Genomic DNA, 25704 nt, shown 5'->3' with positions numbered 1-25704 from the left:
TGCAGGACTTTTTTTTAACATCCTGCCAGCGCACCGCCCCAGCATGAAAGCACTCTGGTTTTCACACTGAGGGTGCATGGGAGGCATTTTTCAGCACAAAAAGCTCCTAAAAAAACGCCTTAGTGTGAAAGGGGTCTAGCTGTTCCTGTCCTTTCACACGTAAGGATCGTTCATTTCATCCGTTTTTCATCAGTTCAGTTCATCAGTTTTTTTTACATTCACTACCAATGCAAAAAAGGATGGAAAAACTGACCATGTCACCAGGCCATCAGAGTAACCAAGTACCTGTCTCCAGCCCATCAGAGTACCCGAGTACCTATCTGCAGCCCAGAGTACCCAAGTACCTATCTACAGCCCATGCCTCATAGAATATACGTTGGGGTGTTTGCTTTCCAAAATGGGGACATTTTGTGGGTAATTCCACTGTCCTGGAGCTCAAGGATCTTCAAAAGTGTGATAGGTAGGAATGAAATGAGATGTGTAATTTATGCTCCTAGAACGCCTGAAGGTACTACTTCAATGTTGGGCCTCTGTATGTGGCCAGGCTGTGTAAAAGTCTCACACATGTGGTATCGCCATACTCGGGAAGACTCATAATGCTTCATAGAATAGACGTTGGGGTGTTTGTTTTCCAAGATGGGGTTATTTTGTGGGTAATTCTATTATCCTGGTGCTCCAGGGCCTTCAAAAGCGTAATAAGTCAGGGGCGTGGCCCGCTGCAGAGCTAGATGGATGTGAGAGAGCTGAGCTCCTCTCCTCACAAACAGCGGCTAATAGCATCTTTCCAGAGGGGGTTTTCACCCCAAAACGGAGCGATCTGCACACCACAGAATCGATGACCATGGCCAGGAAAAGAAAAGACCTCAGGAAGCCCCAGAAACTGATGGATTTTGTTTCATGGCAGACACATGGAGGTAGGCAAGATGGCACCGGCCGTTCATCCACCCCGGCCCACAACACACACTCCACCCCTGCTAACTCTGCATCTGTAAGCAAAAATAGTGGGTCCCCAGACAGCCAGCAATCCTACCCTAATACCCCTCAGTCTGCAAGCCCAGCTAAAGCAAAATTCCTGATGGGTGGCTCTGGATGCAGCCCCACAGCTAGTCCCAGCACTGACTCTGGGGAGGACACTAGAGGGCTGCCTGACAGCATAGAGGTGATAATCAGCCAGTTATGGACACAGTGCTAAAGGACATGTTAGTGTCCCTAAGGAGCTCAATCCAAACTGACATGATGTCTTGCATGCAAAATTCAATAAGGAGATACAGGGTGTAGAAACCAGAGTGGGGCACATTGAAAACAAGATGGGGGAGTTACTTTACAGTTCTCAGATGAAGCCACTACTGTTTCTCCCAGGTCAACACCTCCAAAGAGAATTCACCAGCACAGCCAGGCTGGAAAGATGCCTGTACTTTCAAATGTGAGTACAACAAATCTCTGGTCTGCACTAGCACTTAGCAATACAATCTATACCAGCTCTGACTAGTTGAGGGAACTCTCCACTCACAAAAGAACTAACATGAACACAGAATGTCAAACATCAAAACTTACTTTGTCCACATGGGGGTGACATTTCTTTCTATAAATAGCAAAGGACTTAATCACCCTGTCAAGCGTAAGTCATTATGGAAGGAAGCTCAAACAATTCAAAAGCGATGTCCAATGTGCTCAGGAAACGCATTTTAATAGTTCGCCCCCCCCAAAATGCACAAATTATTATTATTATACAGGATTTATATAGCGCCGACAGTTTACGCAGCGCTTTACAACATTAGGGCAGACAGTACAAGTACAATACAATTCAATACAGGAGGAATCAGAGGGCCCTGCTCGTTATAGCTTACAATCTAGGAGGGAGGGTCAAGTTATACATAAGGGTAATAGCTGTGGGGGATGAGCTAATGGAGAAAATAGTGCAGTTGTTAGATGGAGGCAGGATAGGCTTTTCTGAAGAGGAAAGTTTTCAGGGATCGCCTAAAAGTGGATAAATTTGGAGACAGTCTGACATATTGGGGTAGGGAATTCCAGAGGATGGGCGAGGCTCGGGAGAAGTCCTGGAGGCGGATATGGGAGGAGGTGATAAGGGAGCTATCTTTACTGCAAACGCAGATTAAAAAAAGAGGAGTTCTTATTGCAATAAGGGACACTGTCTCATTTCAACTCCATGAAGTGATTGCAGACCCACAGGGACGGTTCATAATATTAATTTGCGATATAAACTCCCCAACGTACACTATTGTGAACCTTTACGCCCCGAATTCCAACCAAATACGCTTTATTAACAAAACTTTTCGGAAGATACGGGCCCACCAAAAAGGAGCCCTGGTGATATGTGGGGACTTCAACCTTATCCCAGACTCACACCTTGATTCCACTTCTACCCCCATCAGAAAAACCCAAACGCTTCAAAACACCATACATCAGCAAAACGTATTCAACGCCTGGAGATGTCTTCACGCAGAGGAAAAAGACTTCACTTTTTTTTCTTCACCACACAGGTCATACTCACAAATTGATCTATTCCTAGCAGATCAATGGACCTTGTCCAGAACTGTAGCAGTATCCTTAAATGATATCATGTGGTCAGATCACGCGTCTGTAGTGCTGACAATCAGTGACTCATTTTCCTCGAACCTTGTTCCCATCTGGAGAGCTAATCCGCTTCTTTTACAGGAAAAACCTACTAAAACTATGGAACAACATCTAATTCAATATTTTAGCGATAATGTGAATTCTGTGGATGATAAGTTTACATTGTGGAATGCCCATAAGGCGTTCATGAGGGGTATCTTTATTAAACTTGGGGCAAGGAGGAAGAGGCAGCACCAACAGCAAATACAGGATCTCACAAACAAAATTCACAACTTAGAAATCAGTAATAAACAAAAACCCACGCCCTCAATTTCTAAACAATTATCCCAACACCGTTATGATCTTCGATTGCGGCTATTAGGAAATTTTGAAAAGTCTACTAGACGTCTAAATATGAACTATTATGTAAATGGTAACAGGGCGGAGAAACTCCTAGCACAACGCTTACGGGGCTGCAGGTACAAAACCAAGATACCATACATCCAACAACCAATCACTAAAGATAAACTTCAACACCCACAAAAAATTGCCGACGCATTCAGCCATTATTATGGATCTCTGTACAACTTGGCAGATGATTCAAATACCATTCAACCAACCCCTGAGGCTATACAGGGCTTTCTGAAGAAAGTGTCTCTTCCCCAATTAACCCCAACACAACTACAGCACCTTAATTCTCCCTTCACAAACCAGGAAGTGTCTCATGCTATAGATACGCTACCACTAAACAAGTCCCCAGGTGCTGATGGATACATAGGAGAATACTACAAAACATTCAAGTACATCCTCACACCCCACCTAACCAATATTTTCAACGCTGCAGCTGCCTCTTCCTCCTTCCCATCAGAAATGTTGAAAGCACTTGTAATCACCCTGCCCAAACCAGGGAAGGAACCAGCTCTTCCACAGAATTTCAGGCCGATATCATTACTTAATAACGACCTGAAACTATATGCCAAACTGATCGCACTAAGGCTGATAAACATACTTCCACAGCTAATACATATGGATCAATCCGGATTTACAAAAGGACGTCAGTCCACTGACGCCACTAGGCCCCTAATTAATATAATCCACCATGCAAATCTGAAGGGAACGCATTCTCTGCTACTAGCTTTGGATGCAGAGAAGGCGTTCGATTGGATACATTGGGCATATCTTGCCAGGGTATTGAAGATGTTTGGATTCCAAGGCACCATATTTTCTGCAATTATGGCATTATATTCCAAGCCCTCTGCCCAGGTTTACACCTTGGGGGCACTTTGCACTCCATTTAATATTATAAATGGAACTCGCCAGGGGTGCCCACTTTCACCGTTAATTTTCAACCTTCTCATGGAACCTCTGGCGAGTTACATACGCAACCACCCCCAAATTACAGGACATAGGTTTAACCACTCAGCACACACCATGAGTCTATTTGCTGACAATGTTATACTCATGATCACAGACGTAGAGACCTCATTAGCCTCGATACATCAAACACTCAAAATGTTCAATGGTATATCCTACTACAAAGTAAACGACACTAAGTCATACATCCTTGGCATCAATATACCTCCTAAAACTAGGCGCAAAATGGAACAATTATACCCATACACGTGGAACACCACTGGTATAAATTACTTAGGTATCACCTTAACACCTAAGACAGAGGAATTGTTCAAAGCAAATTACTCCATACTCTTAGATAAACTACACCCCAAACTCCAAGATCTAGCAAAAACAGAATTATCCTTTCCGGGTGACTGGCAGCCTTTAAAATGGTACTGCTACCACAATTTCTATACCTATTTAGGACCATCCCTATCCCAGTGCCTAACATCTTCTTTATTAAAGCCCAATCTATGATCAACAGATATCTTTTGCAAGGAAAGAGGGCGAGGTGTGCATTCTTCAAACTAATCAATACTAGGAAGGCAGGAGGAGTGGGCTTAGTAGTACTTAAAGACTACTACATTGCCTCAATATTGGTGCAAATTAAAACATGGTTCCCCCAAAGCACCAATACCAGATGGAAAGAATTGGAAAATATACAACTTAAAGGTGGCGATCTTTATCACTTTCTTCTTACTAGCCAACAATACACCCCTAGATATGCATCGCTTTCTCCCACCATCACAGCATCACTTTATGCCTGGAGAACTTTGTTAAACACTCCATCTCAGGACTCCATTACCTCCACGCTATCAATGCCTACCTATAGCTTGACACACATCATACCTGACTTAAACGTCTCAAGCTGGGTGGAAAAAGGGATAGAAAAAATTGATGATAGGTCCAACTCCAAAAACCTTCAGGTCCTTACAAATAGAATACAACCTAGCTAACTCAGAATAATACACATACCATAGAATTACACATCTACTATGCTCCAACTTGAAAACAAATATTGAGATGCCATGGAGAGTACTCCAATACTACACAAACCCTACCACCAAGATTAAAGGTATATCGTTGTTCTATAATATACTGAAAAATAAGGATATACCCTTGAAAACAACTCATATGATTGCCTGGGAGAAGGACTTAGATACCTCTTACTCCCTGGAAAAATGGCAAAAGGCACTTCACATCACGTACGCTGCGACAAAGAGTGTAAACTTATGGGAATTATCGCAGAAAATCCTCTTCAGATGTTATCTGACACCCCATAGAATAGCTAAATTCTCACCACAAAGTTCCAATACCTGCTGGAGGAACTGTGGTGCTGTGGGAACATTGTACCATATACTCTGGTCTTGCCCTACTATAATCCCCTTTTGGAAAGGTGTATATGGAGTAATTTCACAAGTATTGAGTATTAAAGCACCCATGTCGCTGGGAAATGCAATTTTATCCTTAGACATAAGAGTTAATTCCACCAGAATACAGGACCATAGCCGTGCACATTCTTCTGAGTGCATGATAATGTGCCATTGGAGAGATCAACAAACCCAGTCTCTACATGAAGTAATAAATATGACTAACACTCACTCTGCGTACAAGATGTTATATGCATCAACCCAAAACAATTACAGTAAAGCCCAGAAAATATAGGAAAATGGGTAGATTGGTACACAATGAAACATAAGACCTAAATGTATCACTTACAAACCATACTGTACTACCAAAGGGAAGTAACTATCTGACTGTGTTTTTCTTCTTTTTTTCCTAATTTTATTTTATATTATTTTATACTTTTATATTTTATAATTCTTACTTTTTTCTTTTTCGAACACCAATGTTTTTTTCATATACTACTTAGTCTGATGCCACGTACACACGAGCGGACTTTACGGCAGACTTTGTCCGGCGGACTTTTCAACGGACTTTATGACGGACTTTCTGAATGAACAGACTTGCCTACACATGATCAACCAAAGTCCGACGGATTCGTACGTGATGACGTACGACCGGACTAAAATAAGGAAGTTCATAGCCAGTAGCCAATAGCTGCCCTAGCGTCGTTTTTTGTCCGTCGGACTAGCATACAGACGAGCGGACTTTTCGACCGGACTCGAGTGCGTCGAAAAGATTTGAAACATGTTTCATTTCTAGGTCCATCGAACTTTTGGGAAAAAAAAGTCCGCTGGAGCCCACACACGTTCGAATTGTCCGACGGACTCCGGTCCGCAGGATAAAGTATGCCGTAAAGTCTGGTCGTGTGTACGCGGCATAACACTAGACGTTATCCAACAATGAAAACAATACAACAACCCCCAAAAGAGGGCTAGGGGTTGCCGCTCTCCTCCTGTGCGCAGTGTGTTCCCAGTTGGGGTGCCTGGGCAGGGGAGTGGTGTTGCTCACTCTTGATCTAACAAGATATACTTTATATATAAGATTTTTTTCCTTGGTTTACATGTCTATTGTATACAGACTTTTTCATAGATTAATCCTCAAGACTGTGTAATAAGCTGAAGAAGTGCATGTCTGAGTGACTATTTTTCTACATGTTTTTTCACTTATGTTCTGTGAAACATTCAATTAAAAAATATTGATTTAAAAATTGTAATAGGTCATTAGGAAATTAGAGGTGTAATTCCTAGAACCTCTGATGGTGCTCCCTGTATGTTGGACCTCTCTGTATGTGGCCAGGCTGTGTAAAAGCCACACACATGTGGTATTGCCATACTCGGGAGGAGTAACATAATGTATTTTGGGGTGTAATTTGAAGTATGCATATGCTGTGTGTGAGAAATAACTTATGACAATTTTGTGGAAAAAAAAAATCTTAATTTTCCCAAGAATTGTGGGAAAAAATTACAACTTCAAAAAACTCACCATGCCTCTTACTAAATACCTTTGACTGTCTACTTTTCAAAAAGGGGGTCATTTGGGGGGTATTTGTACGTTCCTGACATTTTAGAGCCTCAAGAAATGAGATAGGCCGTCAGTACATTAGGTGAGATCCATTTTCAACGATTTGCACTATAGCTTGTAGATTCTATAACTTTTACAGAGACTAAATAATATCCACTACACATTTTGGCCCAAATTTATGAACAATTAATTATTTGCAAAATTTTACCATAGAAACTAAAAAAAAAGTGTTTTTTTTTTTTCAAAATTTTCACACTTTTTTCACTTATGTCGCAAAAAATAAAAAACCCAGTGGTGATTAAATACCACCAAAAGAAAGCTCTATTTGTATGAAAAAAATGATAAAAGTTTTGTTTGGGTACAGTGTTGCATGACTGAGTAATTGCCATTCAAAGTGTGAGAGCGTTGAAAGCTGAAAATTGGTCTGGGAAAGAAGGGTGTATAAATGCTCTGTATTGAAGTGGTTAAAAACTAATTATCGTAGATGCAGTGGTAAAAATAAAAAAAGAAGAGACCCCCAATAGCTCAAGCTCAAGAGGCAGCTTTTGCAGCTAGGGTATGCTGTATTGATCCACTGATCGAGCTATTCCAGCTTCCTATGCTATGGCTAGTTTCAGGCAACAGGTCCCAAATGGCTGGTGACAGGGAAATACTGTATTTGGGTAATCCCCTCATGCAGATCATCAAAATTCTGCTATCTGATGGTTGATTAATAATCCACTTGGTTGTATTTTAGACCTGTGTCGGTCCTAAGATTGTTAAGTGTATAGTGTACGGCGATCAGCAATTCAACGGTCATCACACCTTACATCTTGGAAAGACTAGCCAGTCCATAGCTCCCATCCAGCAATTGTTACTCCCTGCCCACACGGTTACTGGCATCTAAAGTTTGTTTCTTCCACCAAACCTTATATGTGGTTTAACATACATTAATCTCGGGGACTCCTCGATTATTCCCCATGGACACTGCACCATCAGTGATAATTCTGGCTTGTACTCCGCTGTTAAAGGGGTTGTAAAGGTAAAAATTTTTTCACCTTAATGCATTCTATGCATTAAGGTGAAAAAACTTTTGACAATACCGCCGCCCCCAGCCCCCCTGTTTTACTTACCTGACGCCTCGAATCTTCGCTGATCGTTCTCGTCATCTTCATTGCAGCTCAGCCTGGTCACTGATTGGCTGCAGTGGATGGATTGAAAGCAGCGCAGCCATTGGCTCGCGCTGCTGTCAATCACATCCGATGACGCGGCGTGCCGGGGGGCGGGGCCGAGTGATACAGCGAGCGGCTATAGCCGCCGGCTGTATCACGGGAGCGCGCCCGCAAGCACTCACCACCATGCGAGGGAGCTCGCATTAAGGTGGTTAATGCTTGCGGGGAGGAGCTGAAACAGCCGCCGAGGGACCCCAGAAGACCAGGTTCGGGGCCACTCTGTGCAGAACGAGCTGCACAGTGAAGGTAAGTATAACATGTTTGTTATTTTAAAAAAAAAAAAATCTTACCTTTACAACCCCTTTAAGCTCCAGCATAAGGAGGAATCACTCCTCCGCTTCGGATATCCCCTCAGCTTCCATTGCCCATGCTCGCACCCATCGGGGCCGTGCTGCGGGCAGCCTCATAGGACGCTGGGGACATCAATGTGTTTCTCAATGAAGTAGCTTTGCCTGAACCACTTGAATACTGGGCACTTTCGCCCCTTTCCTTCCCAGGCCAATTATCAGCTTTCAGCGCTCTTGCACTTTCAGTAAGAATTGCACGGTTATGCAACACTGTACCCAAATTAAATTTTTATCATTTTGTTCACTTAAATAGAGCTGTCTTTTGGTGTATTTAGTCACAAATCAGTTTTTTATTTTTTGTGCTATAAGCGAAAAAAGAGCGGAAATTTTTAAAAAAACACAATATTTTCTACTTTGTTTTAAAAGAAATCCAATAAAATCTAATTTTGTCATAAATTAAAGCCAAAATGTATTCTGCTACATGTCTTTGGTAAAAAAAATACAGTTAAATGTATAATAATTGGTTTGGGTGATCATGGACATATGTACGCAAGTCGAATGCTATGAGGGCACCCACCCGTACAGCCTCTATCTTTATCTGCACTGTGTCCTTGGCCCTGCCCCCCCTCACAGGCTGTAATTGACAGCATCTGGGTCCTGGGAGATTAGGATCAGGCAAGTATACAGAGAAGGCTGGGGGGTTAGCTGGTCACAGAAGGGTTTTAGCCTAATGCATAGAATACACTAATGTACAAAACCTTCGGCCTTTGGAATCACTTTAAATCACTTCCTTAGCCTGCCCAGGACTACATGTACCAGGAGACATTGCTCCTCACACTGCACTGTGTATACGGACATGTGTAAACAGTGTACTGAGCTGTATGTGTGCTGCACTGTGTATACTGACATGTATACACAGTGCAGCACACATACAGCTCAGTACACTGTTCATAGTGAAATGTAAACAAATTATTAATTCTGTATGAAGGCCAACTACTTGGCTGACCAACTAATCAATATTGAAAATTGTTGACAACTATTTTTATTATTGATTATAATCGATTAGTTGTTTCAGCCCTATAAATAATATAGGGAGCATCTTTTTTATGCAGTTGTGTACTATTATTATTAAAGTGTTATTAAACCCAAAAACAAACATTTAATTCAGTATATTGAAGCTTACCAACTCCATGGTGACTGCATTTGTTTTACTTTTAAGGCCTATTTTTCTTTTATTTCACCTAGTGATCCAGCCAGTGACAATTCCTTTCTTATGACTAGTATTGCTCTCTGAAGAGCAATCCATGTTCAGAGTGTTCTGCAGAGAGCATATGACAGGCAGTAAGGGAGGAGATGTTTCACCTCCATGCCACTTGCTTTAACCCCTTGAACCCCATACCAGCAGGCATCTATGTATACCCCCTCTGCTGCTTTTGCAGCTAAAGGGGGAGTGATTGGGATCCAACCATTAGGGTAAACAAGGCCTTAGGGTGTCTGCATTCTAGTAACAGTACATTGTTTCTTAACTCCAGTCCTCAAGGCGCCCCAATAGGTCATGTTTTCAGACTGTCCATTATTTTGCACAGGTGATTTGATAAGTTTCACTGCCTTAGTAATTACCACAGCCGTTTCATCTGAGGAAAATCCTGAAAACATCACCTGTTGGGGTGCCTTGAGGACTGGATCTGAGAAACACAAATGGTAAAGCAGAAACCTTTGGACAGCAGAATTGTTAGTCTTGGGAGAGGGTAGTGTTAAAGTAGTAGATTTAGAAAGATTTGACTAACAAATTGAAGCTGAGCTCCAGCTAACACTTTATAAGCAGCTACAGCAAACATTTTTTCTCATTTTACATAAATAAATGAAAGCTGAGCAGTGATTGTTACATGCTTGTTTTTTCTTTTTTTCTGGAAGAATTTATTTGTGTTTTCTTGATGTCAGCATATCATGCATTTTCTGTGTCTCACATTATACAATATCATACTACTTTGAGTAGTCTTTGCATTTTGTGAGCTATTGTAGCTTTTTTGTAGTGCATTGCTCTGCAGAATGCTTTATTCTTCTATATAAATAAAGAATTTGAAAAAAGAAAGCTGAGCAGTGTGTAAAAACCTCTGTCATTGTTAAATGGTTTGTCTCAGCTCTCTAACTGCCACTTTGTCTGGATAGCTTGATCTGGTAATAAGACTTAACCCCCTTACACATGGGCCGAATGTTGGGAGACAATGGGCGGTTAAAAAAAAAAACAGCCAACATTCGGCCCGTGTGTATGGCAGTCTGTCCGACAGCTTTCTACAAGAGACGGTGGTTACGTTCCTACATTCAGTGAGACTATGGAGAACAAACATAGCTACCTTCTAACACACGGTTCAAACACAAGGCGCTCAGGCAGAATCCGTCCCACCAGGTCATTTCACGTGGCTCTCACACCTCTCCTGCAGCTGTAGCACCCCCCTCGTCTCTGTCTCCACCATGTCTCAGCAGTCAGCAGCAGAGAGGAAGGCAGAAGTTCTCTGCTAGATCCTGTAAATCTTCATGCAGCCGCAAAAAGTATAGTTTCTAGCCCCATTCCCCGGTCTCAGCAGTTGGTAGCAGAGAGGACGACAGATCCTGCACATCTCTGTGCAGCCCCAGCACCCCCCTTCTCGTCGCCTCCCCTGGTCTCAACATTCAGCTGGCTCCAGTCCCCCTCCAGCAGTTAAAAAACAAAAAGGATGTCTTAGAGCAGGGATATGCAATTAGCGGACCTCCAGCTGTTGCAAAACTACAAGTCCCATCATGCCTCTGGGTGTCATGCTTGTCGCTGTCAGAGTCTTGCTATGCCTCATGGAGAATTGTAGTTCTCCAACAGCTGGAGGTCCGCTAATTGCATATCCCTGTCTTAGAGCAATAGAAAGTACTTTTTGGATTTAAAAATATATACTTGAATAGATTTTTCTAAAACCAGAGTTTGTGTGACTAACTTCAGCGGGGGGGGGATCCAACTTTGCTCCAATTACAGGTCAACCATTATATACAGTGTTCAGCATTAAGGAGTACACCCCTTTTGAAAAGTAATATTTTAATCAATATCTCAATGAATACAGGAACAATTTCCAAAACTGAGTTATATAGCACATTTGTTTAGCTCATTAAATGAAAGTAAGGTTAATCATATAACGTAGGATTACAAAATCTTCAGTTTTACTCAAATTAGTTGATGCAAAAACCAATACACCCCACAACCAATACATCTAGAATTTTGTATGACCTCTATGATTTGTAAGGACAGCACGTCTAGGCATGGAGTGAACAAGTTTCGTGATATATTGCAGCTATCTTTTTCCATTCTTCAAGAATGACCTCTTTTAGAGCCTGGACGCCAGTTTTAAAGCAATCAGTTCCAAAAACATTTATCTTGGTCTCAGCAATCCAGGAGTAAATAGTCCCAGTAGTCATCTTCTTTTTCAGCATGGGCCCTGGCAAATTCTAGGCGGGCTTTTTTGTGCATGGGCTTAAGGAGAGGCTTCCTTCGTGAACAACACCCATGCATGCTATTCCTCTGTAGTGTATGCCATATTGTGTCACGGGAAACAATCATCCCAGTTTGGCTTTCTACTTCTTTAGCGAACCGCAGTGAACTTGCATGGCGATTTTCTTCAATCCTTCTCATCAGAAGACACTCCTGTCGAGGTGTTAACTTCCGTGGATGGCCTGGACGTCTCTGTGAGATGGTTGCAGTTCCATCTTTGTTAAATTTTTTGTATCACTTTTGCTACAGGATTCTGACTGATAAGTAAAGCTTTGCTGATCTTGTAGCCTTCACCTTTCTTGTGTAAAGAAATTATTTTCTTTCTCAGGCCTTGTGACATATCTCTTCCATGTAGTACTATTGCTGACAGCATGAAATGGGAAGGGGTTTTCTTAGTTAAGTAACGCCCTTTTATAATCAACTGTCTGCTGGACACCTGTTTAATGAATAATTAGATGCACCTGTAGTTGAATTCTTGTTAATTAGGATTTTGCTCCTAAGACTTTCATTGGGGTGTATTCATTTTTGCAACATGGTCTTGAATAAATTTGTTAAGAAAAATACTTTTTTGTGTGTGCAAATTAACAAATCTCGGTTGCAATCAATGGCCCACATTTGTGGGAGTATTTTGTAGTATAGCGTCCCAAAGAAAAAGGTTGATTCTGAACGCAAAGGAAAGGTTTTCTGAGAAATCTGTTGGGGTGTACTGATTTATGCTGAGCACTGTACAGGTATTTAAAGATCTGGTAACTAGTTGATATGGGAGAACCCACTTTTACCCTTTAGAACTGTGCACTTGCTTGCAAAATCATACTATTTAAAAGTCCTCAATCTGCTTTCTCCCTGAGGTCCAGCAATACTTGTAATGTGTGATAAATTTTTATCAAACAATTCATCAGATGTTTTCATAATATATACTAGTCTGTTATTCTGCAATAGAGCTTTCCAATTTCTCATTTATTTTTATTTTTTTTTAAATAAATGGAAGGATGAAGCTTCACAAATGTCACGATAGTTCAAAACATCACAGCATACATTCAGATGTATCATACAGTTATTTGCAATATATACACAAAATAATACAGTACTAATAGAAAAGCAAGTAAAAAAAAAAAAAATTATCAACGCGCTTGTTTATATACTTCATCCCACCATTTCGACTTTTGGTGGACAGAATTGCTGCTGGTGGTCTTTTGTGGACCTCTTGCTCCCCTTCCCTCAGGTGATTTATTTTTTTGTGACCCTTGCATAAAACCAGTATGTTTTCTTGTTGGAACAAATGAGAGTGCATTCTTCCAATCTCCATTGTCCTTTACAGTCATCAGTATTTCAATCATTTGATTAAGGGTAAGATTTTTTCCACCACTGTCCCATTTCAGGTAGTTGTCCAATGGCAGTCTTGCAGTGGCTAATTTTAGCCGCTTTGCATTTCCTAGAGACACTCCTGTCTTTTGACTTTTATCAACAAATGCGCCAACAATGTAAATCTTATCATGATCAAATTCTTTTAACACATTTGGAGAATCGGCTGTTAAGTACACAAGTTGATCTCTAGGAAAGATGTCAGAATGAGATTTTTCTGTGGCAGTTATTAGGAGATTATTCCATGCCTCACCATAACGCTTTACCAGTTCATTATGGTATGCACCACCAGGTTGCAAATTGCAGAAGTGGATGTGAAACGGATCAACAGATCTCCTGTTAAGCCCTTCGCTCATCATAAGCTGACTAACTGTGTTCTCCATTTCTTTTTTTGACATATATCGATCATATACCATGTCAAATACTAATGGCTGCCCATGTACCATTGCCTGAGCAGTTCGCCACCCATGAAAATTGTCCTCACTTACACTAAAAAATTTTAAGAGGTATGTGCTTATTTTTTCAGGGGTACTTTCCATTTCACTCCTCAACTTTTGCTTTTCTAATTTCTTTTTTTCCCTGCTTTTCTTTCTGAACTCTTTAAACAAAAGTTCCTTCAAGTATTTTTTTCTTGAAGACTTGGTAGGTAGGTTTAGAAGTTCTTGCAACTCCTCTGTGCTAATATTTTCTGGAACAGCTTTTCCTGCTAATCTCCACATATCAACAACCTTCTGCATACTTTCTATAGTGGATTCCTCTTGTGCTTCAGATTCTTCTTCTTGACCAGTAGTGTTCTGGGTTCCACTTCGAAGAATATTTTTCCAGGAGTCTAGGTTTACTGTTTCTGTGGAAGTAGGCTTGTTTTGACTCCTCTGACAATGGGTCAGTGTCAGCATTCTACATTGTGCGAGCTGGTCACATACTTTAAATGTTAATGGTTTATTTCCACACCTTATCGATAATGGGAATGTAGAAGGCCTAACAGTTCTCAATACTGCATTCATAAATGCCATCCTGGAAGATGAACATGAGACTGTAAAAACAAGAAAAACATATTCACTTTTAAATTATTATACATATTGTAGAGCCTTGTTCATATGGGCTTCAGCTTGTATAGCGGTATGTACAGTAAGCTTTGTATAGCTTTTGGCAAGCTTCAGGCAGTTTTGATGAAGCTTTTGTTCAGTTCCAGTTTTGGAATGTTGAACACAGAACTTTAAGACGTCTCACCATAAGATGAAAGCTTATTAACCACTTCTGGACCACCGCACGCCGATATACGTCCTTAATTTGAAGCGGAATATCATTGTTATGGCAGCAGCTAGCTGCCATAACCCCAATATCCTTTTCTTCGGCTGGCGGTCCGCTTTCTGATAAGAGTGGTCTCTGCGGCGAATTCGCCACAAGATTTTATCGTGGCAGGAGAGGGAGCCCCCCTCCCGCCACGCACCGGAGTCGGAGGCGATTGGATCTTCACCCTTGCTGGGCACGTGGACAAGTGAGGGGGAAGATGGCCTTCATCCGTCTCCTCTTAATGGACCTTTTTTTTTTTTTATTATTGCATTTTAGTGTAAATATGAGATCTGGGGTCTTTTTGACCCCAGATCTCATATTTAAGAGGTCCTGTCATGCTTTTTTTCTATTACAAGGGATGTTTACATTCCTTGCAATAGGAACAAAAGTGACACAATTTAAAAAAAAAAGTGTAAAAATAAAAAATAGCTCGCGTGCAGAAGCGAACGCATACATGAGTAGCGCCCGCATATGAAAACTGTGTTCAAACCACACGTGAGGTATCGCCGCGATCGGCATAGCGAGAGCAATAGCTCTAGCCCTAGACCTTCTCTGTAACTTAAAACATGCAACCTGTAGAATTTTTTAAACGTCACCTATGGAGATTTTTAAGGGTAAAAGTTTGTCGCCATTCCACGAGCGGGCACAACTTTGAAGCATGATATGTTGGGTATCAATTTACTAGGCGCAACATCTTTCACAATATAGAAAACAGTTGGGCTAACTTTACTGTGTTGTTTTTTTTATTCAAAAAAGTGTATTTTTTCCCAAAAAAAAAAAATGCACTTGTAAGACCGCTGCGCAAATACGATGTGACTGCAACAACCGCCATTTTATTCTTTAGGGTGTTAGAAAAAAAAATGTATAATGTTTTGGAGTTCCAAGTAATTTTCTAGCAAACAAAAATGTTTTTAGCTTGCAAACAACACATCTCAAAAAGAGGCGCGGTCCTTAAGTGGTTAAACCCACCACATTGCAGCTGGTCCCATTCAAATATGTGCAGGGGTTTAAAAATAAAATGTCATTTTTTTGTCAATGTTGACTGTAGTTCCACCTCAAGCTAAAACCCAATTTGTGGGCATTCCTATGAGAAACTTATTGTACAGCCAGCACTGAGCCCCAGCCCTTTCTTCATACTGCAGCCCTCTGGGTATACTGTGTATAACAGTACACACAGAAGAGCCACACGACCCCCACCCTCTCTGAAAGTTGCCAGACATCTTTGTAATTGTGCAGCCCTGTGCCTTCTCTGATCTCCTGTGTAAGATCATTTGAGGTTGCAAGAAGGACTGAGCCTGGTCCACTTACTGTTTATGGCAGAAAGAGTACAGTAGTTGCTGGTAGCTTATGTTGCTACTACACCAGAATCTCTCACACAAATGCGGTAGCCGGCAAGTGTTGCTGTGAGTTTGCGTTTTTCTGAATGACAATACTCTTCTGCAGCTGCTGTCATTGCCAACAACAAAAGCCACCAGTCACAACTCCACTCTCTCCTCCATGAATAGCTGGTGGCGGGTCACGGCTTAGTTCCTCTTGTCAGCTGGCAGAGAAGGCACAGAGCTCCAGATGTTTCCTCTGGCATCTTGCAGAGAAGGAGAGGGGTGGAGCTATCAGCGGGGTGGACCTATCCTACTATGCTGCTCAACAACCCCTGCCAAGTTTTACCTTAATCCATTATCTGCATTAAAGTGTTTCTAAAGCCCCAAGGTTTTTTTTTAACCTTAAAGCGGTTGTAAACCTGAAAAAAAAAAAAATGTAAGCATTGTACCTTGTAGAGCTAAGCACTATAAGGCATCTGTCCCCAGTCTTAATAAAAATATGAATCTAGCAATATGTAATCCTGCCTGCTTTCTTGCATGCTTTCTGAGCGACACATTATAAAAAATTTGTGTCGATGCGCCACTGCTCCTTTGACTGACAGACTATCTAATATCTCTCATGAACGAGCATGAGAGAACGGTATGTGTGTGCCCAGCATTCAGTAACATTTCCCTTCCCTTACCTCCTCCTGCTCTCACTTGATTGGCTGCTCCTTGCCATATCCTCATTGGCCCATGATTAGTCAGGTGGTGCATTACACAAGTTCCTATTGTTCGGTACTCGTGAGGGGGCATGGCCAGCCAACAAGGGATGACGCTGCACTACTGTGCTTGCTGAGGGAGTGTAGAGATGGGAGGAGAGTCTGATGTCACGACTCCACCTCCCGACTTCAGGAATGAAGACACGGCCAGCGATTGGAGCTTCTTTGAGAACTTACACAGGTGCTGGGGATCAAAAATGACATTATTGCGATTTGCTTCATACATGTGCACATATGGCTGAGGTACATGGATTTTATGGTGCATGCAAGGGAGGTTTACAACCACTTTAATGCATTCTATGCATTAAGATAAAAAAAACCCCTTCTGTGTCCAGGATCGCCCCATCCCCCCCCCCCCCCCCCATACTTACTTGAACCCAAATTCAGCGATGTGTACAAGAGCAGCAGCTCCCGGTGGCGTCTCCTTCCTCACCGGGCAGATTGATAGCAACGGGAACTATTGGCTCCAGCTGCTGTCAATCAAACCAGAGAGGAAGTAGTTGGGCCGAGCCACGCTCTGTGTGACACAGAGCCCAGCTTGGGAGTGAGGCCACACAACTGCCCCCATAGCAAGTGCTTGCCATGGAAGCAGACACTGAAGAGGTAGAGCGGAAGATGGCACGGGACCCCAAGAGGAGGAGGTTCAGGGCTGCTCTGTGCAATACTATTGCACAGAGCGGGCAAGTATAAAATGTTTGTTTTATTTATTAGCCTTTAGTAATGCTTCAATGGTAGTGCTGTCGCATTTAACAAGATGCCAGAAAGGTTTAGCAGGACGTCAACAAGCTTCAGGTAGTGCTGAAACTTACAGAAGCCTGCTGGCAGCTTGTTTAAAGTGACAGAACTCTTATGAAAATTCCCAAACTGGAGCTGAATAACCGTATAAAGACTTCAGCAAAACTTGCTGAGGCTCTGCAAATGCTTTGTAGAAGCTTGCTGTACACACTGCATTTATAGAAGCTGAAGCTCATGCACAAGACTTAACATTCACAATAGGCTGATCAGGAAGCATTTAAAAATGAAATTACATACTGTACATACTGAATTTTCAGAGAACTGCTATGCACACAAAAATGGAATAATAAATCACACCTCTATAGAACCCACTCAAACACATCCCCCGCTGTGGCCTCTGCCTCCAATGCACCTCCCCCAGCACACCTCTTCCTCCAATGCCCCTTTAGCACACCACTGCCTCCAATGCACCCCTCAACACACCTGTAACTCAAATACCCCCAACAGCACACCCCTGCCTCCAATGCGCAGCCCCCACCAGCACAACATTGCCTCCCTTCAGTACACCACTTCCTCCAATGCACCCCGCTGCCTCCAGTGCCCCACATCAGTACACCACTTCCTCCAATGCACCCTTCTCATGCATACCCATGATTTGTGATGTTATCGTAACACCATCTTCTTCCCTACTTCTTTGAGTGGTTTAAAGCGGGGTTCCACTCAAATTTTTAACTTAATCTTACCCCCTTCAGTTGCATAGATGTTCAAATGCCGCACAAAATTTTTTTTTTATCGCTGTAATTACCTTTATATTGTACTTTATTGTGGCACTTCCTGTCTCTCCTCCCATGGGAGTAGGCGTGTTTATTGCCTTGCCCCGGCGCCGCACTGTCTCCTGGGAGCTTAGTGTCAGGCTTCCCAAGATTCAGTGCGGAAACAATGATCATGTGTGTGAACAAGCTGTGAATGAACAGCATTCACCACATTCAGGAAATCAATGCTTGTGGGCTTCACATGCCCACAAGCAAGATGGAAACAGCCAGCATCACATTTTTTAAGTTATTCTTCAGTACGAAAACAGACAGAGGCGGAAATATTACACCCAAACTGTAAGTATTATTTTGGGGTTAGCAAAGTGTCTCAATGACCTAAAAAAAAAAAAAAAAAAAAGGATTGGTTGCCGGACTCCCGCTTTAAGAGCCCAGCTCCTCTCTGTACAGGCATGTGGATTTGAAACACCATTGACTTTTATTTTTTATTCTTAATTTTTCTGCTATTTTAACTATTCTCAAAATGCATGGCCCTTTCATATCAACAAATAACCATGTGCATGTAGAAATCTTAATTTTTAAATATAATGCATTGAATGAATATCACAAATGGTGTCGGATTCTAGCCAAATGTGCCAAATTTTATCAAGCTTGGCTGGGCAGCCCCTGGCTATGTAGGCAACCTTGTAGAGCAGCACTGCTGAGTTGATCAGCTATTGCCAAGTGTTTAGAGAGTGCACTTTGGGTTGTTTCCATTTTAGAAGCAACGCCTTGCTATCATAAAACAATAGAAGTCCAATAAGGGGCCTGGTTGCTCAGTGGTGGGCCTAGGAGCCCACCAGGCCCAGCAAACAGACCGACACACTCAAGGGGATATGGATCATAGTTAGAGTAGTAATGAAGCCTGTGACCTCTGCCCAAGTGGTTTGAACCTTAGAGCAGGACCATATCATATGATTGAGATCAGCATTTCCACTTCCAGCAGCTTGAGGAGGAATTTGGGTAAATCTTGGATAATTTTTGTTGCAACATATAAACCCGGTGAACCAGTTTAAATTGGATCAACCGATCTCTTACGGAAAAGAGTGGTAGAAACGGGTACTCCCAGGCGTCTTCCTATTCCTCTGAATCCAGATCTGGGACTTTACTCTGCCATTTGGCAAACAAAGCTTCCAGACCAAAATGGAGCAAAGGCAAAAGAGCTTTATAAATGTTGGATATGGGTTTATCCAGATGTTTATCCCATAACATACAGTCATGCTCAAAAGTTTGCATACCCTGGCAGAAATTGTGACATTTTGGCGTTATTATTGAAAATATGACTGATCATGACAAAAAAAACCTGTCTTTTATTCAAGGATAGCAATAACATGAAGCCATTTATTATCACAGTTTTTTTGGATCCTTTTTAAATCATAATAACAGAAATCACCCAAATGGCCCTTATAAAAAGTTTACATACCCTGGAATGTTTGGCCTTGGTACAGACACAGAAGGTGGCACACACAGGTTAAAATGGCAATTAAAGGTTAATTTCCCACATTTGTGGCTTTTTAACTACTTGCCAACCAGCTGCCGCAGTTTAACTGCGGCAGAATGGCACGGCTGGGCGAAACGATGTTATGTTGCTTCGCCCTGTGGCCACTAGAGGCGCGTGCACTGCTCGCCCCCCGAGCCGAAGCCCCCTAGACAGTCCCATCCCCCCTTCATAATGTTGCAGTCCCGAAAAAAAAAACGCAGATCGCCGCCATTACTAGTAAAAAAAATAAAATAAAAAAAAAAATGCTATAAAAAAAAAAAAAAAAAAAAAAAAAAAAAAATGCTATAAATCTATCTAGTTTGTAGACGCTATAACTTTTGCGCAAACCAATCAATATATGCTTATTGCGATTTTTATTACCAAAAATATGCAGAAGAATACATATCGGCCTAAACTGAGAAAAAAATAGCTTTTTAAAATAAAAAAAATAAATTAATAATATATATAAATAAACAAAAAGGGGATATTTATTATAGCAAAAAGTACAAAATAGTGTTTTTTTCAAAATTGACGCTCTTTTTTTGTTTATAGCGCAAAAAATAAAAACTGCAGAGATGATCAAATACCACCAAAGAAAGCACTATTTGTGGGGAAAAAAAAGGACATCAATTTTGTTTGGGTGCAGTGCCGCACGACCGTGCACTTGTCAGTTAAAGCGACGCAGTGCCGAATCGCAAAAAATGGCCCGGCCATTCAGCAGCCAAATCTTCCTGGGCTGAAGCAGTTAAATCACAATTAGTGTCTGTATATAAATAGTCAATTAGTTTGTTAGCTCTCAAATGGATGCACTAAGCAGGCTAGACACTGAGCCATGAGGAAGTAGAAAAGAACAGTCAAAATACCTGCGTAACAAGGTAATGAAACTTTACAAAGATGGAAAAGGATATAAAAAGATATCCAAAGCCTTGACTATGCCAGTCAGTACTGCTTAATCACTTATTAAGCAGTGGAAAATTAGGGGCTCTTTTGATACCAAGCCAAGGTCAGGTAGATCAATAAATATTGCAGCCAAAACTGGTGGAAGAATTGCTCAGGATACAGAGAAAAACCCACAGGTAACCGCAGGAGAAATACAGGCTGCTCTCCAAAAATGATGGTGTGGTTGTTTTTAAGGAGCACAATTCAACAAAAAAGAGCTGCATGGTTGAGCTGCCAGAAGGAAGCCTTTACTGCGCCAATGCCACAAAAAAGCCAATGAGGCATGTCAAGGTGTTGTTGGGCATATTGTAACCAGGCTTTTTTGTGGAACTTGTACAGTAAAGGTTTCTTTCTGGCAACTTGACCATGCAGCTCTTTTTTGTTCAAGTATCATCGTATTGTGCTCCTTAAAAACCACACCATCTTTTTCCAGAGCAGCCTGTATTTCTTCTGAGGTTTGTATCCCGAACAGTTCCTGTGGCAGTTGTGGCTGAAATCTTTCTTGATCTACCTGACCTTGGCTCGATATCAAGAGATCCCCAAATATTCCACTTCTTATTAAGTGACTGAACAGTACTGACTGGCATATTCAAGGCCTTGGATATCTTTTTATATCCTTTTCCATCTTTGTAAAGTTTCATTACCTGGTTACGCAGGTCTTTTGACTGTTCTTTTCTACCTCCTCAGTGTCAATGGCTCAGTGTCTAGACTGCTTAGGGCAGTGGTTCTCAACTCCGGTCCTCAGGACCCACTAACAGGTGAGAATTTAAGTATTACCTTGGGGAGATGCAGACTAGAATACTGCAATCACTGAGCAGCAAATGATATCACCTGTGATGTATTTTAGTTATCCTGCAAACCTGGCCTGTTAGTGGGTCCCGAGGACACGAGCTGAGAACCACTGGCTTAGGGCATCCATGTGAGAGCTAACTCATTGACTATTTATACAGACACTAATTGTGATTTAAAAAGCCACAAATGTGGGAAATTAACCTTCAATTGCCATTTTAACCTGTGTGTGCTACCTTATGTGTCTGTACCAAGGCATGTAAACTTTTTATCAGGGCCATTTGGGTGATTTCTGTTATTATGATTTCAAAAGGATCCAAAAACCTATGTGATAATAAATGGCCTCATGTGATTGCTATCCTTAAATATAAGCCCATTTTTTGTCATGATCAGTCATATTTTCAATATTAATGCCAAAATTTCACAATTTCTGCCAGGGTATGCAAACTTTTGAGCACGACTGTAGATTCAAGGTTAGACTGTAGGAGAAGCACTGGGAGAGATCAAAGTAGAGTAGTGAGCCCATGACGAATTTTAAGATATCTGAAGAATTTTCAATTAGTAAACCAAAATTTCTCCTTGATAGAATCGAAAGACAAAAGACAAACATTAATACAAATGTGTTCCAGTCTCTTGACTCCCCTGGCTGCCCAAAACCCTGGGCCGGGGACAGTAAGAAATTCAGAAAGTTGTGCGTTGAGCCACAGGGGGGTGTCGGGAGACCGAGTGTGAGGATCCTCTCAATGCTTGCATACCAGTAGTTGCCAAACTTTAATCACTGCTTTTATAGAGTGTGTGAGAGGAAAAGGAGCCTTAACACCTCTGTACAAAGCGTTTCTCAGTGACTCATAGGATCCAAGACATGCCGCCTCAAGGACTACTGCATTAGTCTCTTTTAGAGGATGGCCAGTTATGGGCATGAGTTAAAAGAGCAGCATAGTAATATTTCTGAAGATCCAGGCAGGCCAAACCTCCTTCCATCCAGGGTCTTTTGAGGGGGGGGAGGGTGGCCCTCCACAAAAAAGGAATCAATAATGGAGTCAAATTGCTAAAAAAAAAAAAAAATAAAAAAAAAAATTGGGAATCCAAATTGAGGAGTGTCTCAGTGCATATAAGAAAACCTTAAAATTATCCCAGGCTCACAGTTTCAAATTTGAGCTGGGTGAGTAAAGGATAGAGATTTAAACTTGGCAAGATCAGAGACCCTTGGGGTAATGTTAATTCCCAGATATCGGATAGAGGAGACCCACGTCAATGGCAGTGAGGGATCTGCCTGTACTTTGGCCTAGGCAAGGCTTGAGATTTGCCCCAGTTGACCCTCAGCCCTGATAATCTGGAAAATTCAGAAATAATGTTTAGAGCTGCACAAAGTGAGGGTCCTGGGTCATTGAGAAATAGCATTAGGTCATCAGCATACAGGGCAAGTTTTTCAACAATACTGCCAACCCATATGCCCTTCACTAAGTCTGCTCCCCTGAGGGCCGTGGCAAGAGGCTCCATAACCAGAGTGAACAGAAACGGGGAGAGGGGGCAGCCTTGTCTAGTGCCCCGCTCCACTGGGGAAGGGTTCAGAAAGCAGTCCTAATTAAATTTGTGCTACTGGGGATTTATACAAAATACTTATCCATTTACAAAAGGAGGGACCAAACCCAAAGGCTTGAAGGACTGATATATAGTTCCAAGTCACCATATCAAAAGCTTTTTCTATATCTAAATCTACCATGACACGAGTCTGAGAATGTGAGTGTGGAAGCTGCAGATGGGTGAGTACTCTTCTCAAATTGATATCTGTGGGACTTTCCTGGCATGAATCCAGTTTGATCTATATCAACCAACACAGGCAGAACTTTAACCAGTCTAGCAGCAAGGACCTTAGCCAAAATTTTAAGGTCATAGTTTAATAAGGAAATAAGCCTATAGGAGGCGCAACATTTCCAATCCTTACCCGGTCTAGGGATAAGTATAATGTGGGCACCATACATAGTAGGGAGGGAGTTATTGTCAAAGCATTGGGAAAAAAGTTGCTGGAGCTATACTCTCGGCATACCTTTTGACTATCTGGACAGGGAGTTTTGGAGGGAGGGAGTGAGGCTACGGCCAGTTCTATCTCAAGGGTTGATATTGGGGCGTTGAAAGCCTCTACTTCCTCAGGTTACAGGGTGGGCAATGATAATTTTTGTAGTTCAGAGCTAAATCTCCGGAACAGGGTACTGAGGTTGGTGATATAGGTCCCTAAAAAAGGCATAGAACTCAGAGGATTGAATCAGGATCAGTTATACAGACTCCCGTCCCTAATAACAGTTCGGGTACCACAGTTTGATAGTGAGGGCCGGCCTCCAAGTTAGCTAGTAAGCGACCATTTTTATCTCCTGATTCGAATATTATGCCTGACAGTAAACAAACATCAGTCTGGGCCAGAGATGTATAATGTTGAGCAATTTCCCTCCTGGCCTGTGCCAGCTGAAGATAGTTGTCTGGTGTGGGATATTCTGCATAGGAGGCAGAAGCGTCAGCTTCCAAACCCTCTAGTCTCAAGGTGGCTGAGTTACAGTCAGCCCTGATGGCTTTAATAGCGGAAATGTAGCAGCCTCGCATCGTTGCCTTGAAGGCATCCCACACCATCCCGGGTGATGCAGTATCTACATTATGAGACCAATATGATTCGATTTGCGGGGATACTAGTTCAGCCACACTATCATTGTGACTCGAAAAGGGGAGCCAGTCTCCAAGTACCTGGGTCCTTCCGGTTTCCCAGCCGGAGACACAATTCTAGCAGGGAATGGTCAGAAAGTCCTGCTGAAAGATACGGGGCCCCTGAAATTTTTGTAAGCACCTGAGAGCTACCAAAGGCGAGATCTATTCTGGAACCTGGTCTGTGGGCTAAGGACAAGTGTGAAAACACCTTGGAGTCAATGTGTTTCCATCAATGCAACAAGCAGACAGGTAACACCGCTCCGGGTGATAATGATTCTATCCTTGATGATCAGGTGCAGGTCCAGTCCGTGGTCTGGGCAATGGATATAAAAAGTAAAGCAAATGACCGCAGTCCAAAAAAAAAAAAAAAAAAATGAAGGATAAAAACATCCAACATGAAAAACGATTACAGCAACATGGTACGCACAGAGGGAAGCATGGTTGACGCGTTTCAGGAAATTCTTCACTTAGTCATAACCCAATGTGTTTCCATCGCCATAGCTCCATAAGAGCAAAAGTGTCTGCCCATTAAGCAAGATCTGGGGGAGCTGTACGGTGTAGGTTAGAGGAATCAAGGTTAGGGTCAAGGATGAAGTTAAAATCAAATCTAGTATATATACGCTGCGCTATCAGAAGTATGAGCCTGAATACTACAATTTAAATGCTTATGCTATAAAATATTTTAAAGTGATAATAATGCAATACATGTAAATAATGTTATAATATAATAATAAATAACCATGCAATATTTTGATAAAATAAAGTGACAATCACGTGATGAATAACTGTATGTTTAAAATACAAAAGTCCATAGGATCATAGAAAGCAATTGATCCAAACTCCTCAAGATAAGGTAAAGTGAAAGTGCTTCAATATGCTGTGCAAAGTTCAAAATGATGGCAATCTATAAGTGTTCCATAAAAATCATGCGATTCGTAAAATGCTGTGAAGGTGATCCAATAACAAGGTGCTGTGTTCTCACTCAGGTGCTCCCCCCCCCCCAGGTATTGGACGCTCACCTTGGAGCGTGTGACCTTGTTGTTAAGCCTGGTCAATACACGCATTAGAACCACTTCTGGGTTCAGCAGTATATCCGTAATCCTGGACTGGTTCCCTACTTATACCTCGGTATGTCAATAGAGAAAGGAGGACTTCATAGTGTAGTATGTTAAAACAATTTATTTAAACACAATAAAAAATCCCGAGCAGGGTACTCACAATAGCCAGGCGCGTCAGTGCACCACTCTACAACAAGCGTGAACGAGTGGGAGAAAACCGGCTGATAATGGGATGGTGTGCTGATCATTCCCAGCAGATAGCCTGCCGCACGTTCCCTCCTGTCCCCTTTCCCAACACTTGTCGATACAAGGGGTTTCCGTATCTTCTTCAGGGGGCAATATGATTGGATGGTGAGGCTGTCAATAAAAATAACATCCCATGCTGATCTCTCCGCATCCGTCTTGTGTTTCTTTACAATAGTTTGCTGGGCTTGGTGGTACACCTAGGACACCGTACAGCGCAGACAAATTGGTGATTCACTATTCAGTAGTGTTCTCCTAATGTCTCCAAGCAGTATAAACATAGATGTTAATCTCATTGAAATATATTGACCTACCA

At 41.9% G+C, this 25704-nt stretch overlaps 1 protein-coding gene across 1 annotated transcript in view; it reads right to left on the bottom strand.

Annotated features, from left to right (window-relative positions):
- Positions 1 to 11439: 11439 nt before the first annotated feature.
- Positions 11440 to 25704, bottom strand: part of TRMT10C (tRNA methyltransferase 10C, mitochondrial RNase P subunit) — a 22501-nt gene continuing 8236 nt past the window's right edge. Inside the window, exon 2 of the mRNA XM_073614940.1 lies at positions 11440 to 14301. Coding sequence (XP_073471041.1) covers positions 13028 to 14281 — 1254 coding nt within the window. The 5' untranslated portion in view covers positions 14282 to 14301 and the 3' untranslated portion in view covers positions 11440 to 13027. The remainder of the gene's footprint in view (positions 14302 to 25704) is intronic.

Source organism: Aquarana catesbeiana, linkage group LG02 (assembly GCF_042186555.1).
Source record: "Aquarana catesbeiana isolate 2022-GZ linkage group LG02, ASM4218655v1, whole genome shotgun sequence".
Taxonomy (NCBI): Eukaryota; Metazoa; Chordata; class Amphibia; order Anura; family Ranidae; genus Aquarana; species Aquarana catesbeiana.
Note: the sequence above shows the minus strand (reverse complement) of the source record. Positions and strands in the feature narration are given on the sequence as shown.